This window comes from Trachemys scripta, chromosome 2 (assembly GCF_013100865.1).
Source record: "Trachemys scripta elegans isolate TJP31775 chromosome 2, CAS_Tse_1.0, whole genome shotgun sequence".
Taxonomy (NCBI): Eukaryota; Metazoa; Chordata; order Testudines; family Emydidae; genus Trachemys; species Trachemys scripta.
This window is the reverse complement of record NC_048299.1, coordinates 210,140,607-210,168,606: the sequence shown is the minus strand read 5'-3', so window position 1 is coordinate 210,168,606 and position 28,000 is coordinate 210,140,607. Positions and strand designations below refer to the sequence as shown.

The 28,000-nt window shown below is 41.9% G+C and overlaps 1 protein-coding gene across 3 annotated transcripts in view; it reads left to right on the top strand.

Annotated features, from left to right (window-relative positions):
• The window catches only part of NOL4 (nucleolar protein 4), a 248,946-nt gene that overhangs the window by 35,348 nt on the left and 185,598 nt on the right, over window positions 1–28,000 (top strand). For all 3 annotated transcript variants that reach the window (XM_034762851.1, XM_034762850.1, XM_034762852.1), the window contains exons 2-4: window positions 8,547–8,696; window positions 22,914–23,025; window positions 23,540–23,652. In XM_034762851.1, coding sequence (XP_034618742.1) covers window positions 8,547–8,696; window positions 22,914–23,025; window positions 23,540–23,652 — 375 coding nt within the window. The remainder of the gene's footprint in view (window positions 1–8,546; window positions 8,697–22,913; window positions 23,026–23,539; window positions 23,653–28,000) is intronic.

Below are 28,000 nucleotides of genomic sequence, written 5' to 3'. Positions count from 1 at the left end.
AGTTTGTCCACCCCATCACATAGCTGCCTTCATTTCCCCTCTAAACCATGTTGCTTCTTTTCTTGCCTTCTAATTCTAGATTCAGTTTACTTGCAATTATCCCATCCTCATCACTATGTATGATTTATTTTATTCATGGGCTTATCATTCTTGTATTAAACACACTAAGGCAATATAGTTCTGTAGACAGCACACAGAGATATACGATTTGCTCCCACTCTCTGCTACAGAAACAAAGAAAGAAAAAGAGACAGACCATGTAATAAGAAATACTGGCATCGAATGGTGGAAGTGTAACCTGATATTTAAACAGGTTAAGCACTAGCTAAGAATTGAAATATATAACAGATCCCCTGTGGACCCATCAGTCTGGACATTATTCACCACAAACAACATCATATCCTATGCACATGTAAAAATATCATTCTTCTTATTAAAGAGGCTGGGGGCTTCCTTAGTCTGGTGCAGATCAGCCCCAAGTATTAATCTGTGACTTGTTCTGTGATCATGTTACCCCAACTGCTACTCTGTGGCTTTCCTCCAGAATGGTCTGTGTAACACTTCAAGCAACAGCTATCTAAGGGCTGGTCTCCACTACCCGGGAGATCGATGCTGCTGCAATCAATGCAGCAGAGATCGATTTAGTGGGTCTAGCTAAATAGATGGCAGAGTGCTCTCCAGTCAACCCTGGTACTCCACCTCTTCGAGAACAGTAAGGGAAGTCAACCGGAGAGCATCTCCCATCGACTCAGTGCCGTGAAGACACTGGGGTAGGTCGACTTAAGCTACGTCAACTCCAGTTACCTTATTCACGTAACTGGAGTAGCATAACTTAGGTCGACTTACCCCTGTAGTGAAGACAAGCCCTAAGAGTAGGAACAGCAGGCTTTAGTGCTTAGTTGGACAAAATCAATCATTATGTTGTTTGGAGCTATCCATCTATCTTTAAAAGCAGTGGATAAACTGAATCCAAGGCTCTGCCGGAAATGTTCCACCTTTCACAGAATCCTTTACACTATCCTCCATCCCTTCAAGGCTCTGAGATTGGTTTGAGAGAAGTTCCTCAGTCTCAAGACCATATTCCTAGTAACCATCTGTTTCTCCCTTCCCCATTTAGTTTTACTACAAGACATGGGGGTGACTGGATAGGTTCCTCATTTCCTTTCTGCATCAACTTGACTGACAATGTGATAGTTCTGTCTTTCATCCCCACTCCTAGGGATGACAAAGAAAAAGTTTTTGCACAGCCAACATATAAATGTAACTTGAATATCTACTTAAACTGAATGTGGAGGCCAATGTATCAGGCCATTCAGTATAGAAGCCAAGAAGGCTGCATAAGATTGCAAGGATATTATGAAGTAAGTGTGGTATTGCATCTGTAGGGCCTATGTTGCTAAAGGCAAAGCTCTTCCCCTATTCTATCAGAAGATCATTGTATTAGAATACTATTCTTTTCATGGAGAGAAAGGGGAGATGTTTCCTCACTGGAGCTCTGCAGTACTGCAGTCTCTCTCACATCTACAGAATTCAACAGAGTTACTTACACTGATTCCCACCAGATGATGACCTCATCCAAAATGTACAAGTGTCTGTGGTCACTGCCTGGTAAAATGGGTTCTGTATGGACCAGTCAAGTAAAATCTCAGACTTATCTCAGGTGGCTCTCAGCATTCACCCTATTGTTCTTGTGTCAGAGTATTGCTTTGGGAGTTCCCTTTCTTCTGGACTGGACCAGGAGACATAGGAGGAAGGGATTTTTAGTTAATCTAATTTGGTTTCTCCTAGTCTCTGTTGGGTCCATTCAGATATCTCCATATAGAGCCAGAAAACATTCTTTCACTTGAGGCTTTTATATAAATCCTTTAAAAAAACACAACAAAACATTAAACTTTTAATGTAATCAAGCTTGTGTTGTTTATATTTAATCTCTTATCTCTATGGTACGTGAATTAGCAATAAAGGTTGCTCATTTTATCTCACTTGATTTCTCTTTATTTTCATGACTTGTTTTCACAATTTGTTTGATTTGTTCACTTATCAGTTTATTCTGTGTGGATTTTATGGCTCAGGAAGTTTCAGAAACTGTATTCCTCAAATGAAATTGACCCTTTATATGGGCCTGACAGAGTAAATGTCTTTGATTTTCCTCTCTCCATCTGCTGGTAGAAGGAGATATTACCCATCCAGACTGAAGCAGTGGGGAATTGCAGAAACTATACATTAGAGTAGGTAAATTTTCCTTTTAATGCTGTGTATACTTTCTATTAGGAACAGGTTGGAGAACATCAGTTTATTTCACTTAGACTACTAAATGCTTGCTATCAAATGGAAATAACTTTAGATCACTTATAAATCTGGGCTGAATAGAAAGGAATAACATAGATGTTCAATACTATGTATACTATTACTAATTCCCCGTAACATCTATTCTCCGAAGTGTACAGTATTTTGAACTATGCTGAAAAGGTTGTGGTTAGGATTCCTGGTACTGCAGATTGATGTGCTGATGCAAGATGGAGATTTGTTAATTTAGGATGGGTGCAAGAGACCCTTCTGAATGGTTGTCAGTTCTTATACATATTAGTAATTTTTTTTATATTTACTGATAGAGTAGATGAATGGAGGATCATATAGCAGGGTTTTCAACATGTTCACCATTTTAAAAGTTTTTCTGAAGGCAGGTGTACCATGCTCCTTCTTTACATGTACTACAATTGCCTTCTACTAATAATTACAATATATTTACAAGATTAAGTATAGGAAATGGTAAAACTAATTAAACAGTTGCATATGACTACTGAAGGTGTCACCAGGTTGTACTGTTACTCATAGTTTAACAAGTTCTTTTTCTTAGTATTCAAGCAGTGTTCAGTCTTCTGAAGAAATGCTGTATTGTTAGTTTGGTGATGCTATTCTTTTTGAATGAACTGTTCCAAACAGCAACCGAGTTTTTTCTTTGCCTTAATCTAACAAGTGTCAATTTTTGGTGCAGAGGAACTTCCTGGAAACTGGGTATTAGTCTTGGGCTGATATTGCTGAAAGAAGGGTTTGCCTGCTTGCCACTTGTGACTACCTCTGTTCAAGGACTGGTATATGTAGTGTAAGTAAAACAAATTGCACCAAGAATACATCCGGACTCCATGTTTCTGATTTCTCCTCTAACTGGAAACCCTAACTGCAAGGCCTTAAAATCTGATACCACTCGTTAGAGGGGCAGCCATACATTGCCTGGTTTAACTTGGCTGCTCTCATAAACTAGTGGGGGTCAGAATAATTTTAGATATACTTTCTGCTGCATTCACATTAACACTATGTTTGTGTGTAATTTATATCTTGTAATAAAAATATTTATGTTGATTGCTGTTGATAGCTACTCATTATGTTTTGTAGATGCTACTGTTTTTGGTGTTTTACAGCAGAAGTTTTTATGGACTTACGCAAGTTTTTATAGATCAATTCATCTACTTTTTTTCCTTTTATTTAGATCCATCATATGTTTAGTTTTATAGGAATGTTTTTCAAACGCTGTAAAGATTCTGATAGTCGTATTCAAGCCTGAAGAGAATGTTTTATTAGGCTAATTTTCCCCAAGAAATTTAAACAAGAATGTGAAACTTTTTGGGGTTACCTGAGGTAAATCTAGAGCATGTAGAGGGTCCAGGACTCCTCAGCAGCCCAGGCTCCGTGGGTGGCTCTTACTACTGCCTGTACTGGCTTCTGGCTTGGTCAGGGGGCAGGACCTCAGGGGGAGAGGAGGAGCAGGGGGCAGGGCCTCATGGCAAAGTGCGGGAAGAGGCTGGCGCTGCCCTGAGCCTCAAGCAGGCACAGAGTGGCCCCTCAGGGAATCTGGGACAAATGCTGTTCCCGAGTCATTCAGCCAGGGACTTGAACTGTGCATTTCAGGACTGTCCCGCCTGATTCAGGACAGGTGGGCACCCTAGGTGAATCACTACCACCTGCTTCCAGATTGTGAGAGCTTTACCGGCGCCAAGTAAGGGCTGCCACCGGCAGCACAAATACTCTGCTCTGGGCTCCATGAATCCCACTCGTTCTCTCTGCAGGCTAGCAATTTATACACTCCACTTTATTACACGTGAGTGCCCAGTCCCCTGTCTTCCCGGAGTGTACACTGATCCATTGCCTCCATGGAAGCAGTTCACCCCAATTTACTGGCTTCATCTTTGTTCAACAGCTCTCCTTAGCACAGGCATTTAGATGTATCTATACCAAATTGAAGTTTATTTAACAAAGTTTCAGTTACAGATTCACATAAAAGAAAGTAAAAGGATTTTGAAACATAAGGTTACAAGTAAAGGAAAAATATAAAATGCAAACTATAGCCTATTCTTATTAACAGGTTACTTTCCTGTCTGATAAGGATTTTCACACCCAATGGTCAGTCCTTACTGGGCTTGTCCAGTACAGAGGGCTGGGATCCACTTTTCACAAGATATTCCCACTGGCAGACTGTTGCTTCCCTAATGGATAACATTTGTGCCCTCTTTCCTTCTCTAATACAGTCTCAGACTTTTGTCTTTGTCAGTGCTCAAGTCTACATCTGTCCCAGGGTGTAAATAATGGGCTGGGCTGAATCCATAGATGTCAGTTGTTCTCAGTGTTGATTGAGTCAGTTCTGAGACCCACCTTGGCTCAGGTGACAAGTTTCATTTCCATCAGTTTTGGAAGCCAATGTTCTACATGTTACATAACTACAAATGTTTTCCATACAAACATCCTGCAATAACCATGACAACCAGCTACTTGTTTAACATTTGGTAGAGGCCACACACAACCCCCTTTGGTGAAATATTTAGAAGATGGTCGAACACAGATGTAATATATCTGCCAGGGCATGGCTGGGGGTATCTGGGCATGGCGAAGAAGTGCATCTGAAGAAGTGAGGTTTTTACTCACGAAAGCTTATGCCCAAATAAATCTGTTAGTCTTTAAGGTGCCACCAGACTACTTGTTGTTTTTGTAGATACAGACTAACACGGCTACCCCCTGATACTTGGGCATGGCTGTGTCACAAAGAGATTGCACTGTTGTTCTCAAGCTAGGAGCTACATGCACTTTTGTTTCAATGGCTTTGATTTTAAAGACATTTATTAAAGTGCTGTTCCATTATGAAAAGTGATTGTGTTAAAATGGCACCTTTTTACTGAATAGATCTTTTCCCATCTACATTCAGAATCATAGCTGTCCACTTGTGACATTTTTTTTGTACTCCTGTCAGTCTGGCAGTGCCCACATAGGTTAAGGAGATTGAGCTAGGTTCTCTTTCTCCTTGTGTGTGATCAACCAAATTGTTCACAAAGTTCCAATGAGCCAACTGAAGAAAATGTGGCTTACGTAGGTGGCTCCAAATCATTAGTTTAGCCAGCAGAACCTTTATTACTGGGGATGATATGTAAGAAAGAAAAAACCCAAGTTGACTGTCAGATGTTTTCTCTAACTAACAACCCTGCAAACTCAACCTTAACTCTATTTACTTGTAGCCTGATCACATTTGCTTGGGAAATCATGGTGAGATAATAAACACGGACCCCTACAATGCAATTTTTAATGGGTAAAATTTTCAAAAGCACCTATGTGGCTTAGGAGCCCAAGTCCCATTGACTTCCAATGAGATTTTGGTTCCTAAGTGCCTATGTCACTTTGAAAATGGAATTTAGGCTCCTAAGTCATCTAGGCACTTTTGGAACAATTTACCCAAAATCAACTTTCAAAGTAGAACTGGACTTTCATGTATTTAACAAATTGTAATATTGTAAGAAAAATATGATGGGATGGCAGCAAAGAACTTGGGATAGCCGGTGTCCACTTCAAAACTGTTATGTTCTGGATGGAAATTTTGGGCCTTAACAACCCCTCTGCTTTTTCCTGATTGAATTTGGAGAATTGGGAGATCATGGTCTCCATTTTCACTGTACTGTCAAAATCTTTAAAGCCACTTTATCATCCTTCAAGTTACTCATCAAAACTCACCTCTGCTGTAATTCATACACGAAGCTGCAGTCTGATAATGACCAGGCAGGTGAAGAGCTAGATATACTGCTCCTGAGTGGCTAAGAACTGCTCACATTTTATTATTTTTGTTACCCCTAATCCCAACTCCCACTCTCCATGATGGCTTGCTTGTTTGTCTTATCTACCTGTTATGACTTGCCTTTTAGGTTGCAAGCTCTTTGAAGCAAGGCTTGTCAGTGTATGTTTGTCCAGCACCTAGTAGAATGAGCCCCTGTCCTGGCTGGGCTATAGGTATTGCCACACTAAATGTTAAATAATAGTACTGTCTTCATATTAAACAGTGTATACCATTTATACTGACTGCCCCGATTTGAAAGTTTGCCCTGATTCTCTGGTATCTGAATAAGAAGTAATATAGTCAAGCCTGGTTGAGAGTGGTGCGGAGGCTTTCCTTTCTTGTTTTTTTGAAAGGAGAGTGTGGGCAACTTATAAAAAGACCAGTGCACACTGCAGACACCAAAAGCACCAAAATACATTTTCTCACAACAATTTCTTCTCCCAGCTTACTCTTGGAACACCTTTCTGATGCTGTCAGCTATGGTGATGTAGCACCTCTGTTTCCAAATTAATATTGCCGTAATGCATTTATCTTTAATTACAAAGAGAACACCCCCTAGGATATTACCTAACAATACTCATTAGGAATAAACAGATTAAGTCCTTACCAGTTAATCAACACCACAAACTTCTTAGTATTCGAAAACTACATGAAATAACACAGTCACCATAATAAGAGTTCTTGAAAGCATTAGGGAATCCACAGTGCTTTTTGGCTGGTGAAAAGGTAATGATTAGAGATGGACCCGAGGAGCTGCAGAGTTTCAGATGTACACATCCCCAGGTTTAGGGTTGTTCAAATCTGGGGTTTGGGTTGGCTCTATCTCTAGGCAGGATTTTAAATGTATAATGGGGGGACAGCTTTGAAGCACATTGTGTAGAACTGAGAAACCCATTGGGGCCAATGTAAGTGTTTTATGATCCTTGAGTGGGAAGTGCTATAGAAATGCAAAACAGTTGTGTAAACTGTGAGATGAGTCCATTCATGAACTTTGTTGAAAATAAAATAAGAAGATAAGTGGGATAGAATAAAAAAGAACAAATCAAACATTAGAATGTATTTATTCATCTCTAGCAGGCTTTCAAGAATAGATTGGCAAGAATTTATTAGTGGTGGATTGCAGCTTGAAGTGATAGTGCAGTAATTGTCTATTCAATTCACATCTTTGGCCTTTATTTGGTAACACCAGAATTGCAAGTGTTTTGTTACAAATGGGCCAACATAAACCTGTCCCATAGTAGCATTAAACATAGTAGTAATAATAGTATGATGTTGTTAACATGTTAAGGTTGAAAGCATTTTTTACATGAAATACACATTGAGGGTTAGGAGGCACTGTTGTGTCTGGAGACCTAAATTCAAATTCTGTTTTGGCTCATGAGTGAAAATGAATTAGCTGTTCTCATCCTAGTCCACACACGCTTGTATCATATCACCAAACCCAGCCTGCCTATGAGATTGCTAGCCTAGAAAACCAGGAATAGTGCCACTCAGGACTCATGCTCATTGGAGGGTTGTATGGAGAAACTTGCGCAAGCCCTGCCTGCACTTTTCATCAGTACAAATTCACAGTGGTTTGAGCATTTGCCCGCTAAACCCAGGGTTGTGAGTTCAATCCTTGAGGGGGCCACTTAGGGATCTGGGGCAAAATCAGTACTTGGTCCTGCTAGTGAAGGCAGAGGGCTGGACTTGATGACCTTTCAAGGTCCCTTCCAGTTCTAGGAGATAGGATATCTCCATATATATATATATATATATAAAAGACATACAGTTTTAAAAAAAAATCTATCTGGATGACAACAATTGAGCTGTGCTGATTAACTCCTAAGACATATGAGCCGGATTTTTTAGAAGTGCTGAGCACCCACAGCTTCCATCACCTTTTCAAATCAGGCTATAGATGTCCACAATTTGATGTCACTTTTTCCAGTCAAACATCAGTATGCAAAGCTTAATGTTTTAAAATAATACTTTGTTTTATCTATGGTGTGGTGAGTTTTCATAAAGGAAATTTTCAAATAGATTTTATAAGAGATGAACTCTTTATGGCAATAACTTTATTTGCATTAATAGTAACTATCTACTAAGTTACCTGTGAATAAAAATCTTTGATTAAATAGTTTTATAAAATGCTGTTTGTGGACCAGCAGAAACAAGTGTAAATGATTTTTTTTTTAAAATAGCAATGTATAATGAAAAGTATTGTCTACATAATATTGCAGTTCAATTAAATGACCTGTTTTTAAAAGAAGGCTTTTTCATTATTCTTATGATCATACATTTATTGTATAATGATGTTACTGTAATATATTGAATTGTTAAGTATTGCTCTGGGATAGTGAACTTCAGATCTCTATGCAAGGGTCTTCATTTAATCAGAGCTCACTAAAGGGGGATGCGTTCCATGATTATCATAATTCATCTATTCATCCTGCACTCCTTATCTTTTTTTCAGGATGGAGTAGGTGTAGATGAGAAGCTGTCTTTAAGGCGGGTAGCTGTGGTTGAAGATTTCTTTGACATTATCTATTCCATGCATGTGGAAACAGGGCCTAACGGAGAACAAATCCGAAAGCATGCTGGACAAAAGAGAACTTATAAAGCAGTAAGTAAACAAAAAACAGAACATCTGTAAGTTAAAATATAGTAACACAATTGCATATCAATTTATTGTTTTTTTAGATTGTGAGTTATTTGGATTGGTGATTTTGTGTTTTTTCACAGTTGGGCCAGAAGTATTACAGCCCATCACTTTCAGCTTTATTTCAGAGGCCTGTGTGGGTACATGTGTGTATATATGCAAATATGTAGGTTGAAAATGCTTAGGGTCAAATTTTCTACTGGTGTAATGGGTGCAAGTCTATTGACTTCAGTGGAGTTTTGCCCATTTGCACCAGCGGGGAATTTCGCTGTTTTAGTATGATTTGAAAGACAAGGCCTGTGAGGTAACCTCTTTTATTGGACAACCTTCTGTTGGTGAGAGAGACAAGCTTTTGAACTTGTCTTTTTAATCTCAAAAGCTTGTCTCTCTCACCAACAGAAGTTGGTCCAATAAAAGATATTACCTCACCCACCTTGTCTCTCTAATATCCTTGGACCAACAAGGCTACAACTACACTGCATCCTAATATGATTGATAATTTTTTAAAATGAAGCTCCATGTTAATAGTATTATTTTAAATTATTATTAGATTGAAATACAGATGTTCTTCCAGTTTATGAAGACTGTCAAGATACAACCATTAAGGTTTGTTAAATGAACTGCTGTACTTCAGCAGATGATTGAAATCTCCATTATACTTTGTTATTATAGAGTAAATACGTTTTATTTAATGATCTGCACATTTGTAATACTTTTCCTGAAAACAAAAAGTTGAAAAGCAGGTAGATTTAATGACATATCTGTTGACTGGTCAGATGTTAAACCAGTATAAACTGCTTGACTAGAGAGAAAATTCTTTCTAACTCTGGAACTGTATTTTATAATTTGACCTAGTCACTTCAATTCAACCTTGGTCTTGAAATATTTGTAACCGGATGTTTAACGGAGCAGTATCTTTCTGCAAATATGACATTTTCCCTTCTTAAAGAGAACTAATAAAATGTTTATTGTTACTTCCCGAGGGGAATAAAATGTACTTCATTGTTTGTAAATTAGTGACCTTAATCTTATGAGTAGCCCTATTGGTTTTAATGGGACTACTCGTGAGAAAGGCAACTAAATTTATGCACAAACATACACACACATTATGTATATATACTCTATACAACACACACACACACATACTATTATAGCAGCATTCAATAGTGTCGTCTCCATCATAGTCACCATACACTTTTCTTCTTTTCTGGGACCATTATTGCAGTGGTTTCCAGCTGCAGTAAGTTGAAACTTTACGCACGTCAGCCTGGATGCAATCTTTAAGGCTATTCCATAGTGTATGTTGTAGGCCAGGTCTGTGTAAGATTTCTCACAACTTGCCCTCAGCATTATTGACCCACAAGATATATATGTGTAAAGGATGACACTTGCAGTCATCATGACAAATTATGCCAAGTTATACAGTGATCTTGTAATGTGGACAAAAAATAACTGTCTAAATAACTTTTAATTGTCACCAGAGCCAGTTTTGAAGCTTGGTCTTCAGGGCACTAATAAAAGTAGTATTAGCTTCATTGGTCATTAGCTATGCATTAATAAAAGTAGTATTATCTTCATTGTACACTAGCTATGCATTAGTTTTGCTACTGTGTTCTATTGTAATGACCATATCACTTGCACTCTTAATTTCAAAAGGTCTTCATTTAGTAAGTATGTTGAATGTTTTATTGCCTGTAAATAAAATACTTTAGGGCACAACCCTGCAAATATATATACTACAAATATAATACTTACTACTGTCAGTAGTCCCATTGATTTCAATTGGATCAGGCCTTTATATATTATGAATAATGTGCAAAGGCAGCTAATGTTGCTTTGGAGTAATTTGTATAGGTTAAGCAGCTTGTACAGCAATTTCATTTGATGTTAATTTTTATTACAGTGGTGACATAAGTTTATTACATAGTTATCGGCTGATGATACAGAAGCCCAAGTACATGTTATTGTGTCATTATCAATGTTTGTGTGTGTATTAGTGTTATTTGTTGGGTTACAATGTGCATCCAATTACATGTCCCAGGGACAAACTGCATTTATATAATTTTTAAAAATACAATAATTCTCTGAAAAAAGAAAAACTCCAAAACAAACTAACATCAGCTTTTGCACTCCACTTTTAAGTGAGACCTTAATGAGACTCTGATGGACTATCTGGGAAACCAAATTCCAGTGTCATGGACTCTCTTGAACCCCTAGAGGATTAAATCTAAGGTCTGTTAGCTCAAGCAAGCCAGATGACTTCTGCTGTGGTGCCTCACAGAGAGGGAGGGAGTCTCTCAAGGAATCATGTCCCAAACCGTTTATAAAACCTTCGAGTTTTATAAATCCAAGTCAGCATGGCAGCTACTGCAAAAGTATTAGCTGAACCAAAACTGTGGTGATTTTCAGCCTCACATATCATCAGTGAATCATTCTTGATTTCTGTGAATGTATTCGTCATACATATGCACCAAATCTTTTGGGTGAACAAATTTTCAGAGTATGTGTGGTTCATGAACTGTTTGCTACAATTATTTGGTATTTGATGTTCACAATTCATGGCATGTGATTGGTCCCATGGTATCACTTCTGCTCCCTGATGGGACGATTGAAACTTTTTAACAGGGGAACAATGAAGAGAAAATTCTGAATGTCAGCCACTCTTCTGGAACTCTTGGGATTCATAAATATTTTCATGAATATCATCAGCTTCCTGAATACTCGTGAATAATGAATATTATGATCCCACAAACAGCAGCAAATTAAATTCAAATAGCTTAGTAGTGAACCTGCTTTTTCATAATTCTGTCAGCACTAATCAAAACTTTGAATATTGCCCAGGCATGATTAGTAAGACAAGGAAACTGGCAAGGGTATTGTAACTTAAATTAACTATGGCTTGTATTTATCTGGGTAAACAAGTTTGGAAAATCTAAGAAAAGGCCTGAATCTGTACCTAGTTTCTATTCTGAACAAAGTTTAAGACTTTTTTTCAGTTTTGAAAGAGCACTCCCCTCCCATCCTGTTCCCAGTGCTGAAGTGCTGGAATACATCAGTGTGTCATGCTGCAAACTTGTCCAGCATACCATCCTGGGATAGCTAGGCTCAATTTGTGAACTGACCATCCTTAGTCTTCACCACAGGTATTAATTTTAAATTGCAAGGCTTTGTGGAAGTGAATGGCACTTGTACATCTTCAGTGGGACTTTACATAATGATGCTGCACAGGAAGATAACTATGCTATTCGGTGGTTCTGTGATAATAGTATTTTGGAGGGAGCTGCTGTACATTTTCATCAGCTGAAAAGTGTGTCAAACTCAAACTGCAGGATTCCTCAACACAGAGTCCATTAATTGCTTAGGAAACTATCTGTGTTACAGTATGTACTTATATAGTAAGCTCACATTCTCTCCTTCTACCTTGACTCCAAGTAACCTGCAGGGATCATTCAAACTGTATCATGCAGAACCAAGACTTTTTCCCTTAGGGCTCAGTATATTAATCTTAACAATGGAAAAATGACAGTAAGTTGCTAATTTAGCTAACAAAAGCAAGTACATTCTTTTTTATTCTTCTTACTGACTCACCCTGCTACATGTGGGTGTCCTAGTTCATATGGTATGTAAGACCACTTAGAGACTGACACTATTAGATTACACTATTACATGTCTATGAGCCATATTCTTTGCTGATATAACTCTATTAATGTCAGTGGAGTTGCGCAAGCAGAAAATTTGGCCCTATATGTATTGCAGTGAAAAAAGAATTGTCTTGCTTCTGGGGCTTTAAATCACAGCTACAACATTTTAAAACAGATATTTGCAAGTATTGTAGCAGACTAGAGAAACAATGGATATAGTGATTATTAATTAGTTAGTTCCAGAACTGCCCGTGATGACATTAATAAAACAAGGTCCTTGTCCTGAGGAGATCATATTAGCATATAGAGGGTGTAGTTAAATATCACGGGCAGTAAAGTAGTTTCTCCACAAATAATGCTCGTGGTGTTTATGCCTTGCTGTTCCACAGGCACACAAGTGTTTAGGGGAAGGGAGAAGAGTGAAAGGAGCCTGTTCTTTGGAGTACAGGATCTACACCCTGTTAGGTGCAGGGCTCCACAATGCCTTTTTGAGGCAGGGCAGCTGTGGGACACACTGACTAGCACAGCTGGTGGAGCAAGCAGGGAAAAGTATGCAGTGCTCCCTGAAGGGGTGTCTCAGCCAGCACAATCCTCATGCGCAGCTGGGAGCTCCAGGAAGAATTTTCTTTCCTTGGGACAGCATTCCTCCTGGAGCTCCACCTATAGTATTGTGGCTTAAAGGTACAACTGAGGCCACATTGTGTATAGACCTCAAACCATGGGAGGAATATTGCAGTAGCAAAATGGGGGAGGGGTGAGATGGGAGGGAAATGCTATTGAGAGAACAGATGCAATATTTTTTTTTTGGTGGGGGGGATTTGTTTTTAAGGTTTGTTTAATCCAGTATTCTGACACAGTTCTTCCGAAGCATTAAAATTCACTAATATCTCTCTGCCTGGAAGCCTGTGTGACTTAGTGGGAAGAACATAAGGATTCTGTTTTTTTCTGGGAAATCAATCTAAGCAAAATTCATGTGATGTTCTCAGCCTAATTCTTGTGGGGAAACACTTCCATGTTTTGTTGTGGGTGGGAATGGGGCGCTGTTTGCATAGACTTTGGACTGCTTAGTTATTGGGCCTGTAAGCAGGTAAGCTAGCTCACCAGCCCAGGAAAGAACCAATACTACACTCAAGTCTGTTTCAGGCCCTTGACTCAGGGCACTATTCATTGTTCAAATACAAAAACAAAGCAATTCCCCTGACCAATGCAGGCAGTTCCCAAAGGCTTGTCCCTTGCCTCTGTCACAGGCCCATCCCCAAAGAAATAGGACACACTCATCTTTAAATCCCCTGGTGGGTCATATGACAGGCAGGTAGACCTTAACCATTTCCTGTCTGTTTTACTGTGACACAGGCCCCAAATTCATCTCTGATATAACTGCATTGAACTTAGTAGACTTAAACCATGGGTAGACTTAAACTGTTGAACCTGAGTTGCAATCACCCGTATAAAGGGAGAATTACTGGAAATGGCTGATCACTGCAATGCAGAAATCTCACTACAGATGCTTGAATTATACATTGACTTGTTAGACTAAAAGAGGCTCTTTAGTTTTCAGCATTGCAAGTCCATAAACATTCATGACTACCTTAGTTTGTTTTCTCTCTTTTCGTTACTTCTTGCCTTTCAAACAAATGGCAACAATAAAACAGTTCTACTTAGTTCTCTCACTGATTGAGTAACAAGTGTTGGAATAGGCAGAGATGGATTAATATTTCCTGGAGTCCTGGGCCAGAGCAAGTGGGTGTGGGGGCCCTCCCTACCCCTTCCACCTATGGTTCCACCCCCATTCCACCCCCTCCACATATGAACATAGCTCCATCCCTTTCTGCCCTTTCCCTGGGGCCCCACCCCTGTTTCACCCAGGGTCTCCCCCATTCTTCCCCCCCATTGTGGCCCAAGACCAGAGAAGCTCTGTCCCCCCACTGCCTGGCTGCTGCTGGGGCCAGGGTCCGGAAGTGCTGAGGGCTTTCCCCACCGCTGCACCTGGCGCTGCTGCCAAGGAGCAGGGTCAAGGTTGTGGGGGGGGCTTCCCCCACTGCCATGCCTGCCCTGCCCACCCAGTGAGTGCTGCCACCGGGGAGTGGGGTCTGGAGTCACAGGGGTTTCACCTGCCTGGCCAGTGGGGAGCGGGGTCGGGGGCACAGGGTGCTTCCCCCATTGCTGCCCCCCCCCACCTGCCTGGGACTGCTGCCTGGGAGCGGGCTTAGGGCACAGGGCCTTTCCCCGCTCACACGAGTCTCTGAGGCCTCCCAGTTGGCTGGAGCCCATGGGCTAATCCGCCACGGGGAGTAGGGCTCAGGAGTATATTCAGGCCCTGATTCACCACCACATTACTCCAGTTTTACACTCCATTATACCAGCATAAAACTGGAGTAAGGCAGGGCCTCAGCTTGCATCTTTCAAAAATTTTAACATCTTTATTTTACATTTTTGTATATATATTTGCCATTATCCAGGAACCTAGTCATTGTCTCTCAGGATAAAACACAAAAAATAAACAATGAACCTTTATGAGCTTTTACGGAGGCTGATTTGCACTGTCCAATTGCATCCAGAATATGACTTTAAGTATGGGAGCTTCTTCTAGCCTCCCAGGTCATTGTTCTGTTTCATGTTACATTATCTAATTACCTTCGGATCCCTTATGAAAATGCTCATAAGGAGATAAGAAGAAGCAAGAAAAGGTAATCTGGCCCAATATGTCTGTCCTTAAATTCATTGCACTTCTCTTTCTCTTCTGGTTTTGTTTATTTTGCTATGGATTGACTACAAGCAGAGGAGAAAATGGCCAACTCCTTGCACAAAGTAATTTCTCTACAAATAATGCTTGCGGTGTTTAGCACTTATAACTATAGGCATATTAAGGCTTCTTGGACCCAGGCCCACTGGTCTGTGGGGCTCAGAAAAGCACACACATTCATTTTGTTGTTAGCAGCATTAACTTTCCTCTCACTGGCATCTATCTCGGTAGAGCAGGGGCTACTGTGTAGTGGTAATGGGGGAGTCAGTGTCAGCACAGCTCCTGAGTGAGTTATGCTGCCAATGGAAGAAGAGGACAGAATACAGCATGGAAAGACATGGATTCCACAGGGAGGATTTAGGATGTGTGATTTCCAGTCCTGTAATCCTTGAGGACCCTCCTCACTGTTGCAAAGCTACATCTCCAGGTCTCCTACATCTTCTGCATGGCGGCATCTCCTTTTCCCCTGAAGAGAGAATGTATTGGGAACTCTTCAAGTTCATATCCATTGCAGCAGTGGAAAGAGAATCCCTGGCTGGGCCTGTACTGATGCCCAAGCACGGAGGGCATGTCAGAGGTGTGGCTAGAGCAAAAGGGTGTGGCAGGAGTGTGACAGCAATCCAATAATCCTCAGCTGTCGGAACTGGTCTCTGTGGGCCATTGCAAACAGGAATAATTCAGCGTGATCTAAGTTGTACCAAAATGGCCTCTGGTAGGCTTCAAGATCAGGGGCACCTTTGGCTCCTCTCAGGTCCAGTTCTGAGCACAGCTAGGCCAGGCTCAGGGATCAAGCCTTAAATTTTAGAGCACTCTTTCTTCCCCTTGAGCTTTCCTATAGGAGACGTTAACTTAGCCCTATAGCTTTGTTTATGATTGATTTTCATATAATTTATGCAGATAATCACATACAGTAAGTGCCCCACTTTGGTAAATTATATGTTGGGTTATGTTCCCCTACCTGTATGATTCATTTACCCTACAATTGTTAGTGTAAATCCTTACATCATCCATGGGACAGTGAGTAGATCCCTAACTAGATACGTGTCAGAATGTGTTACTGAGCATGAAATGGGGACCTTCTTGGTATATGATCACCCATGCAAAAGCTAAAAGAGGATAAAGAAAAAGTCAGAGGCAATTTAGCACTGGCATAATTGAAACAATGCCAATCCATGAAACAAAACCATGGACCATTTTTTGTCATCCTGGGATTCAAGTTCTGCTCTCACACCACTGTAAATTCAAAATATCTGTATATTGAAGTCAGTGGGCTTACTCTGGATTTACACCAATGTAAACAAGAGCAGAATTTGGTGTGTAAATTAGACTAGTCTTCTTGAAGCAGGTCCTAAGCACACGATTACTAATTTATCTCCTATGTAAATGCCAGAGTATTCATCAACACAGAAGAATTCTGTGTTCACATAAATATACCATTCATTCATTTTGAAAAAACAAACAAACCCTATGAGCAAAGAATTCTGTAGACTTTTTAAAAGTCTCAGAAGGAATGTTTATTTAATAGAAGCTACAATTGAATCCCCTTCTAGAAAAAAAAAAACAATTACGTTCTAACTTCAGTTTTTTCTCTTCACTAGCTGTGATGACTACACCATCCCTTTGAATGCCTCTTCCCCACTCTGCCTTTGCTCACTTAAGGAAAAAGATGTAATTAATTAAAAAAAAATCAAAAGGCCAGGAAATTAATTGTTAAAGTTATACTTAAAACATCCCTTCTAACCTGTACCCCCTCCATGTAAGGTAGGGGTCTCTGACAAGTATCTCAGATAACTGACATGTTAAAAGGGTTTAAGATAGGCCTAGATGTCTAAATAGCAGGTTTGAGATGAGGCTTACAATGTCTAAGCAGCAGGACCAATGTGGATAGAAAACAGTTAATAATTTTGCAGCACCTGAAGTGAGGAAAGTGTAACAGGAAGATGAGATGGGAGGGGGATAGGTTTGTGGTGTGTATATGAAGTATAAGATATGAGCTGCTAATGTTGTTGCCATGTCAAGGGAAAGCAATTTGATGGAAAATCTCTGATCATGTAGGTGAATGTGAGCGGTCAGCTGAGCCAGGGTTTAACAGTTCTCCCAGGTGGTTCAACAACAGGGCTTTCCAGTTTGAGTTTGTGCAGCCAAAGTTTATGTAGCTTATCACCTCTTTCCTCTTCTCTCCCACCCTCTACAGCAAAAGATTTGAACAGTGACAGACACCTGATAGTTTGAAAAATCAGATCACACAAACACCTTGTCCATTGCCCTCTAAACATTATAACTATTGCTCCCAGGGGAAGTGCAACTCTTTGACAGGGTGCAGTATGTGCTCCCATATTCTCACCTGTTAGGCCCGCTTCACTAGCCAGCACAGAGACAGAGCAGGACCAGGGGCCAGCACTTTCCCTCCAACAGCGTAACTTGCGTAGAGCAGACCTTGTTCTCAGGGAACCATAAAGACTGCAATTGTGCCCAGACCTAGCAAAGGCCTCAAAGTGTGAGAAGGGTTCCTTGTGCCCTCTCCATCTCTTCACACAACCACACACAGGCTGAGCACAATCAAGCCCTATGTATTTTTAATTGGCATATTTGTTCTGGCTGTCTACATACTGCAGTTTTGGAATCTCCTGGCATTTTGTCAACTAATTGCTATTCCCCATCTCTAGCCCATTCAGGATGTTGGTTCCATTACTTGAAGGAGGGAATGGAGATTGCATAGCATCAGATCCCTGCTTTGGACGCAATGCTGTTTGGTCTTGATCTAATCTGTATACAATGTACCCCAATTCCCTATAAAACCATGTAATAATAATAATAATAATTAATAATGAAATAAGTCTGACTTCATTTGTTAGCCTGATGTCAGGGAGGAAGAAGACTCCTGTCATCAAGGAATGTGGTTCAACTACCTGATTTGATGGCCCTGGGCTTGGGGCTATATACCACCTTCTATTTTTTCCCTCTGGTTCCTTTCTGATTTTTTTTTTTTTAAGAAAAGATATGAAACGACTGTATATGCTTTTCTGACACACCATCTCTTCCATACTATACACATGTACTCTGTTGTTAATGCCTTAAGGGTTATTAAGTTCACTTGCAAAATCTCACTTCTGTTCCTCACATTTGCCATATGTGCCCTAAGACCTACCTCTTAGTTTAGTGCTTGTTAGTTTTGCAAATCATTGTGTAGCTAAAAAAGGCTACATAATAAATAACATAATGCACTAAAATAATCTAAACATTGAAAGCAAAACACAGAGGCACTTATCTCCACATATTAAAATTACAATGGAACAGAGAAGGCTTAAAGTAGGGTTACCATATCTAATAAATAAAAAAAGAGGACCCTCCACGGGCCCTGGCCCCGCCCCAACTCCCCACCCCTAGCCCCGCCCCAACTCTGCCCCTTCCCCGCCCTAACTCCGCCCCCTCCTCCCTCCCACTCCCAGCCACGCGGAAAGGGCTGCCCAAGCGCTACCGGCTTCACGGTTTGCCGGGCAGCCCCCAGACCCTGCACCCCCGGCCGGCGCTTCCCCAGCGCAACTGGAGCCTGGGAGGGGAAGCACCCAGCCGGGGGCACAGGGTCTGGAGGCTGCCCGGCAAACCGTGAACCCGGTAGCGCTCGGGCTTTGGGCAGCCCCTATGCCTCCAGACCCTGCACCCCCAGCCGGGCACTTCCCCTCCCGGGCTCCGGCGGCGCAGGGTCCGGAGGCACGGGGGCTGCCCGAAGCCGGTAGCGCTCGGGCAGCCCGGCTCTTAAACAGAGCCGAAGAGTCGGGGAGGAGCAGAGCCGCCATTTTCCCGGACATGTTCGGCTTTTTGGCAATTCCCCCCGGACGGGGGTTTGACTGCCGAAAAGCCGGACATGTCCGGGAAAAAGAGGACGTATGGTAACCCTAGCTTAAAGGCCTCAATAAGTGCCAGGAGGAAATGCTGACCAGTCAAGAGCCAGCAGGCCTGTTAAGAAGGTTTGCCTGCTTCTTCTCAGGGCAGTGCAAGGTGAGATTGGGATGCAGGAGGAATTCCTCTGTAATAGCCCAGAATCCCAGAGCCAGGCCAGGGCCTTGTCCTCAAGCACTCCAGATAGGAGTTTGCCTTGGAGTTTTGTTTTGTTTGGTAGTTTAAAGGTGCAGATTGCCAAAGTCTGAGTTTGTCATATTTATTGAACTATTTATAGCCCAGGGGTGAAAGTAATTGAGGACACTTACCGGTACGGGGGTGGGGGGGATAGTGGATCTGGACCCTGGAAGGTGCGGGGCCTCGGGCAGAAGGGGCGGGGCTGGGGGTCAGCATCCCCCAGCTAGCCCTTGGACCGCGCCGCCCGGGGCTCCTGTGTTGATTTAAAGGGCCTGGAGCTCCAGACGCTGCTGCTGTGGTAGGGGCAGCGGGGTCCGGCGATCCGGGCCCTTTTAAATCGCCGGCCCCAGGTCAGCTGCCCCCTTTGCCCCTCCCTGCTCGTCAGTGGCCTGGGGGGCAAAAAGGGCAGGGACATTAAAGCGCTGCAGGGTCCTTTGCCGCAGCAGTGCTTTAACTTTGCCACGCCTTCCCCCCCCCGTCGGCGGCCCCCCCATACTGGTAAGAACCCGCACCGGCCCATACCCAGCCCACATTAAAGCGCTGCCACGGCAGCACTTTAATGTCCCTGCCCCTTTTGCCTCCCCTGTCGGGTCCGTACTGGCAGGGTCGCCGACGGAGGGAAGGGGCAGCAATGTTAAAGTGCTGCTGCGGCAGCGCTTTGAGGATCCTTAAAGCGCTGCCACAGCAAAGGACCGTCCTTAAAGCGCGGCAGCGCTTTAATGTTGCTGCCTCTTCCCCCCACCGTCAGCGACCCTACCGGCAGGACCCCAACAGGGGAGGCAAAAGGGGCAGGGTCATTAAAGTGCTGCCACGGAAGTGTGGGTATGGGTATGGGTATGGGCCGGTGCGGGTTCTTACTGGTACGGAGTACCAGCCACTACCGGCTCACTTTCATCCCTGGTATAGCCTGATACTTAGCTTATGGCTACAACTGGTGGACTGGAACAAGGGGCACCAGCAACAGCATGCTTGGCCCTGCAGAGGGGTGCTGTGAGGCAGCCCCACCTGCCACAGTACTATAGTTACGCTTCTACTTATGGAATTTTCTAATGATCTGTGTAAGTCTCCCCCTACTCGTCCATGCTTGTGTGAGAGAAGCTGATGTTGGGCATGCTAGGAAGTTACAAGTCCTTCTCTCTTACAGCCCTTAACTGTAGTCTTTACTCTAAAGAGCAATGCCACTGACACCCACGGGAATACCGACATGAGCAAGGGTTGCAGAACTGAGCCATTACTGGCTTCTTTTGGTAGAACTGGAAGGACACAAAGAACATTTTCTTATAAAATAAGATCATTGACTAACTCTCGCTGTCCTCACTGACATGAAAAGCACGAATTAACTCAATAGGACTTCTTCTGTGAGAAAGGCAAGCACGATTTGGTCCCACAATTTTTATTTTTCTGGTGATGGAAGCAAAATGCATCACTTTCTCATTTGCTACCCCTAGGAGAGTAATTTGCTGCACACACACAAGCAGTACTGTAGCAAACTACTGGGAAGCACGATTTATCATTTAAAAATAAATGCATAAAAATACGAGGGCCAGATCCTGAGCTGGTGGAAATTGGCATAGCTCCAATGACTTGACACTCATTGAACTAAACCTAAACCAGCTGAATATTTAGCCCATAAAATTTAAGTAACCTGAGCCAATTCACTAGGTAAAAGAATGGGGAAGTTGGCCAAGGTTAGCATTATATAAGGATGGGTATCCCTGAATACATATAGTGAGAGGTTGGAGACAGAAGGATCTGCCATGTGAACAAATTCAGTTGTGGGAGTTGATGTTCCCTTGTAGTCAGGGGAGCACTCCCATCAAAACGGGGGCTTAACTCAGTTGTTCCCAACAGAGGATTTCAATCCTATTTAAGTGGAATCAGAATTCAACAGAAATGCTTGATTAGAATGCATGGAACATTCCTATCAAATCCAGGCTACTAATGAATCCATGGGTAAGGTCCATTAATTTCAATACAACCAAACTCCAAATGTGTTAAAATGTTATGAAAGAGCGTTGGCTGCATATGTGCACTTACTAATTTCTAAATGTTAATTTCTAGCTGATTTTAAGTTATTCTTTTTTAGATGCTGTAAAAATTCAATCCAACTCATATTTTCACACTTTAAAAAAAATCATCTGTTTTTGTTATGTAGAAGTGGGCAAAATTGATCTGAAATACAATTTTTTTTTATTTGCAGAATTTGTAATTTAAAAAGTACCTTAGTTTAATGTTTTCAGACAACCTTTTTTGGGGCTAAGACAATATGTACCAAGTTTCAGCTCAGAAAGAAATTTTCTCATGTTATAACACCCCTGAAACATAGGTTTATAATGGAAACAATCAAACAGCCTTATCATTAGTAGCATAGACATAATGGTATAATTCACATTCTTAATAATTTTTAATGCATAGTTTGCTGCTTATTTCATCCCTTCAAACCAAATTGATGGGTGAGTTTAAGGGCCCATCAGCATATAAATTACACCAATTTAAACTCACACCAATTTAGTGACATATTCACTTCTGAATCTGCTCCACTGAAGTGTTTAAGGGAGTATAATTTACAACCCTGAGTAGCCAGGAGACAGATTGCCAAAAGAAGGGGATAAGATGGTTAAAATAGGCTAGCTCACCTTCTTCCTGCTCCCTTGCGCTTAGTTAGACCTACTTTCACATATTTAACTGCACTTACCGCATTTACTGAAATGTAACTTACACCACTTTACACATACCTCCTCTGAATTTAGCCCTCCATCTTTTCACCTTGGTCCCCTATGTCGACTTGCATCAGCATTGCCACCCTTCAGTAGCTAAATGGGATCCTGCTGCAGGCTTCCCAGCAGCAGAGTACAAGTGGGTGTCAATCTACTCCTCTTTTAATTTCTGCTGCTGAATCTGACTATCTCTTCAGAAGCAATCTGCTTTGCAAAGCAGTCAATTGGCAAATTGAGGCCTAGAAATTCATTGTGGCACTAGTTGTGTTTGCTGATCTTCAGGAGACCAGAAGCACATACCCTCAGATGTCAGACTTTATGGTTGTGTATGAACATAAAATATGAAAATCTGATCATTTTGGACTGGACGGCCAAAATGTATTACTTCAAGGTGCGCCAAAGGAACCATAGAGGTTGATTGACTGCTAAATTCTAGGGTGATTAGCAGAAAGGCTTTATTTAAATCAGAGTATTAATCATTGACTCTGTGAAGATTTTCAATAAAAGATGTAACGAAGACAAGAATAGAACAGTGAGGAAGGAGACTGTCAACATTCCTAATCTCTTGGGTCCGGTACCTATTTGTTGACATATTGTTAAAATTAAAATAAATAAAACTTAGAAACTAAGGAAGTTTTTGTGGTACAAGCTGTAAAAAAATAGCTGGGAGCTTTTCAGTGGGTTTAAAATAAACCCCTCACTTGGGTGCCTGTTATATATGAATATTTTTGCTGAAAAGAAATTGCAAAAAATATAAATAAGAAAACAAAGCACCTTTTAAAATGAGTTCATTTTTTCAGAGTCGACTGTTATTAGCCATGAAATAAGTAGCCAGATTAGGTAGATGTTTCTGGAAATGCTGCATAGTATGTAGTACATGCTTCCATTGTGCTTCCTGGCATTATGGAATAATATGCCTTATACCGAAATATAATGATCAGTTCTGTTAAATCATGTTCAGTCAGCTTATATAATAACACCTATATTTTGTTATTCATTTCAGATTTCAGAGACCTATGCCTTCCTGCCTAGAGAAGCGGTGACACGATTTCTAATGAGCTGCTCAGAGTGCCAGAAAAGAATGCATTTAAACCCAGATGGAGCGGATCATAAAGGTAGTTTTAGTGTCAAATGGTGGGATGTAAAGTAATTTTATTCCTAATAACCATTTATATTTTTCTAGTTTAAGTGAAGGTTCATAAAAATTTGGTAGACTGGAACAGTTCAACAAGTCAGATCATCTCATTTAGTTAAGTTATAAAGTAGTGAATCTTCTGCATTCACATAAGGGATGGAGTGTAATGCCATGCTCATCCTCAATAGAAAGATGATTTTACCTGGAGGAAATCATTTATTTTTCTTTGGAAATGTTTATACATCCATTTAAAAGTAGGGGATAGATGGGGTGCATGCACTGTAGTCATTTAGCATAGAAGAGCTCATAATTTTTCCTGGGGTTGTGCTTGATTCACATATTTTTTTCCATGGAAACTTCTATCTGTACAGCCAAAGAGCAATTTCAAATGCCAAAGTTGGAGCCAAATGACAGAAACTGTCCGACATTTGACTGCAGATTAGACAGAGGTGCCCTCCAATATATCATGCATAATAAACATATTTATGTTACAGATAATGGAAAACCTCCAACTTTGGTGACCAGTATGATTGATTACAATATGCCAATTACTATGGCCTACATGAAGCACATGAAACTGCAGCTACTAAATTCACAACAAGATGAGGTAAAAATTCAAATATTCAAAGTTGGTTTACAGTTGCTATTATGGGCCAGACACTGACGGTCTCCTTAGACCCAGAGTTTTTGGAGAAGCACTCTGTGCTGCTGTACAAGAGATATTAGTTCAAGTGTTAGACATTGCCTTTTATGTGACTGGGTCAGTGGGGGCTGTGAAGGGTTTGGAGACAGTATATCCCGTCCTGGATTAGTCCTGTGCTCAGCAGTGACTTCCACTTTCAGAGGGGACATTATTATCAGGTCCTGAAGTGAATGCCATCCAATTCTCAAGGTCAGTAGCCAAGATGCAACACAGTGTGGGAGTGGAAATGGAAGCAATAAAGGATTGTTTTGGATCATTAGGACTAAGGACCTCACTGGGAAGCATATAGGGAATTAATCCATCCTTCCTAGAAGCTCCGTCCCTAATTCAGCAAACACTTAAGTTTGTGCTTAGAGTTAAGCTTGTGCCTAAGTGCTTTGCTGAATTGGAGTTTCTATCAGAATGAATAAAAAGGGAACCAGGCTAAGAACTGGGCTTCATCAAAGGGAATTGGGACTAAACCGCTTTTTTGATTATTTATGTTCTTTTCCTTGATTCATGCTGCGCTTTTTCAGATATTGGAAAGTGCTTCATGAATTGGATGGGAGCTGGCAAATTATTTGTAATAAACTCACTTTGATAGAAATGTATTCATTTACCATGCAAGCTGCCAAATAGTTAGGAGCCCAGTTCTATGCCAGCCAAAAAACAGTCTTACATGCTGTGTCCTTCTGCCTACCTGCAAGAAATAATCTGAATTTGATTCTTTTTAAAGAAAAACCTTTAAAAACAACCATAACAGCTGGATTATGGCAAAGATCCTGATTGACTCTTGAATTCTGTAAAGCCAGCGAGATTCTCTTTCATAATAAGTAGCTATGGACTATTGTTGGCAATTCATGAACTGTTCAAATCCCCACAAAAAATGGATTGTCAGTACTTTTCTTTACTGGGGGTTTTCTGCAATTCCCTATGAGAACTCCACACAACTGCTGCCTGATCTCTTCCCCACAGCCAGGCTCCCCTGAGTTGGCTACCTCTAGTTGGGAAGCTGATTCCAGAACCACCAACAGCAGTAGATCAGAGGCTTTATCCTTGCAGTGCTGCTTAAAGCTACTTTCTTCTTTCACTTTCCCCCTTCTTCCCAGTGAGAATCACTCTTGTCATACAGGGCACAGCACTAATGCTGGAGTAGGGCCATCTACTACAGTGTACTCCTCCTCTGCCACAGCTCAAGCATTTCAGTATTGTCCTTTCTGGCCTAATGACCGGAATCAGGCCCCCTTCAGTGTTCCAATTTTCCATCCAGGTCAGCCAGCAGGAGTGATATAATGGTAGTAGGAAGCACTCACTTCTTCCTGCACTCCCTCTGTAGCTGACAGCATGGCGTCTTCGAGCATACAAACCCAGTCTTGCTGTGTATGAAATCTTTGCCACATTGTAGCAAGGAATGGTGTTGCAATGTGTAATGTATTTCATTTGCACAATGAGCATTCGCTAATCAGCAGCAGCGTCGCAAATGATGTTCTCACGGTCATTTTTAAACTTGTCTCACAACTGATACATACCTTCAGTGCCTAGATATTATATTTTGGCACCAAGAACAAAATGGCCGTGAAAATGTAACAATATGAAGTAGGAGCATTTCTGCAACACGTCTTCAAACCATTGCATGCAATATGGTTCACTTTAAAAATCCATCCTTTGATTTATACTAAGATTCTGTTTCCAAGGTTTCAACATCATCTTTGTATCATTGTGGGAGGAGAGGATCTGAGGTGACAACTAACGTATATACTACAGCTAGCCAGCATAGTAATCCAGTCCCTCATAAATAGTAATGTCACCCCAAACACATTGGGCTAAGCTGTAGTTTTTAGATACAGCCCTTGATAAGGGTGGTGTGCAGAACCACCCTGGCCCACCAGGAGCTCACAGCAGCACTGGGGAATTTACCTCTGTGCTGCAGCTGACAACAACCCCCTGCTCCCTCTCCGTGCACCCCCACACACAGAAGATAGGGTAGAGCAGGATAGCACATCATTTACAGAGCCAATGGAGCCCCAAGGGTATTCTGGAGTGGGCCAGGAGCAGAAAAGGAGGCGGGGCCAGCATTCCCCTAGGCCTTGTTATTCTCCAGCTGAACATGGTTGACAGGGGGCATGGGCTGCCAGGATTGCCCTAGCCTGCTCTAGGAGCCAAACCAGCCCTCAGCAGCCCCAGAATTAGCAAGATGTGAACTACCTCTGCTTGGTCCCTGCCCCTGGCCCTAGAATCTATCCCATTGTGCCTGAGGGCTTGGGGGAATGTAGATGCTGATTCAACCTTTGAAAGAGTGCAGTATGCATTTCCTCTGTACAAGATGGTGTGTTGCCTGCACAAAATTCTCTGTTACACACAAGGCACCCACCTTTACCCAGTTCCTAGGGCTCAAGGTGTAACCCACTTGATTTAGGCACCCCAATTCCTTTCACAGTACCTAGGGCTCTGGGCGAAAGGAACCTACCCTTACGCAGTTCCTAGGGCTCAGGGAGTAAGCTGGTTAATTTAAATACACCTCTACCCCGATATAACGCTATCCTCGGGAGCCAAAAAAATCTTACCGCGTTATATCGAACTTGCTTTGATCCGCCGGAGTGCGCAGCCCCGCCTCCCGTCCCCCGGAACGCTGCTTTACTGCATTATATCCAAATTCCTGTTATATTGGGTCGCATTATATCGGGGTAGAGGTGTATCTACCCTTACCCAGTTCTTAGGGCTCAGAGCATAATCTTTTGAGGGTTTACGGGGTCTTTTACCAGTGAAAAAGCCTTATACAGTAATATCCTTAACCTCTATTTATTAACAGTTACCAAAACAGAATGCACACACTAAGCATACAATGCTCACCACTCCCAATAAGGCACATGAACTTTTCTTGATGGACAGTCAGGATCAGGGCATCTGTGGACTCCAGCTTCTGCACGGTGTGATTGGCAGGATGTTGAGGTCTAGCACCTCTGATCTTGGGGTAGTGTCCTGGAGTTGGTGCCAAAGAACTTTCTTTTGGACCACAGTTTATATAGTGAAACTTGAGTCTTGCTTAGCTGTACCTTAACCAATCATTTTACTAAAATATTACTAAACAATTTTCTAACCAATCCTAACATATTGTAAAACAATTCTTTAACCAATCATACTCCACCAACTTAATTGATTTACACCTTGCAAAATTAGTTATGTAACAGAAACAATCAAAGAACCAGAGACTATACAGATAAACAATAGAGAAGTGGGGACCATAAAGACAAAATGAAGAAGTAGGGATTTCACAACCACAACTGCTGATAAGTGATTTCTTGCCAGACAGAATGTTATCAAAGTTTTCTTTAACCATCTTAAGATCTATTTCTTTATCTGGTGATGGTGTGTACTATTAGTACAGGAGCACCTTCTTAACACCCTGATATTACATTGTTTTAATGTAATTTAGATGGAACGTGAGGATGTGCCTTTCTGCTTCTTGGCTTATGGTTGCTGCTCTTCTAATATGACTGCAGAAAAAGGCCTCAGACCTTGTAATATGGCTACAGGAAAAGGCCCCATCCTTACAGGTGCAGACGGAGACTGGGTCTTGCCCTTGCATCTCTCCTTCCTATCAGGAGGCTACTGTTGCTGTGGGCCCTAGCCTCCAGCAGCTCTTACATTCCACCTAGTCTGTCTGATGGCTTTGTTGTGGTACCCACCATCTTGGCTACACTTGCAGCTGTACAGCGCTGTGAGTTAAACCTGTCTTCCTACAGTTGAGTAGGGAAAGCGCTGCAGTCTGTCCACACTGACAGCTGCCCAGCGCACTGTCGTGGCCACATTTGCAGCATTTGCTACGCCATTGGGAGCGGTGCATTATGGGCAGCTATCCCACAGAGCACCTCTTCCCATTCTAGCGCCGTGGGTTGTAGGAAGAGGGCGTGGGTGCGGGGCATTCTGAGTCCTGTCCCAACGCCCCGTGATGCATCGCAGAAATCCCTTTGTTTCCGTCCATCTTTGGCGCCATCTTTCAATGGTTTCTGTGCAGTGCGATCTGTCTGTGGGAAATGGAGTCCGAACTGCTGAGACGTATGCTGACTTACCTCGCCAGCACGTCACGTTTGGCTGTCGAACTATTCTTTAAGATCCAAAGTGAGAGTGAGGAGTCCGACGACGCTATTGAGCCGCGTAACGCGTACGATACGAAATTGCTTGAGGCATTCACGGACATACTCAGCACCATGGAACACTGCTTTTGGGCTCAGGAAACAAGCACTGAGTGGTGGGATCACATCGTTATGGAAGT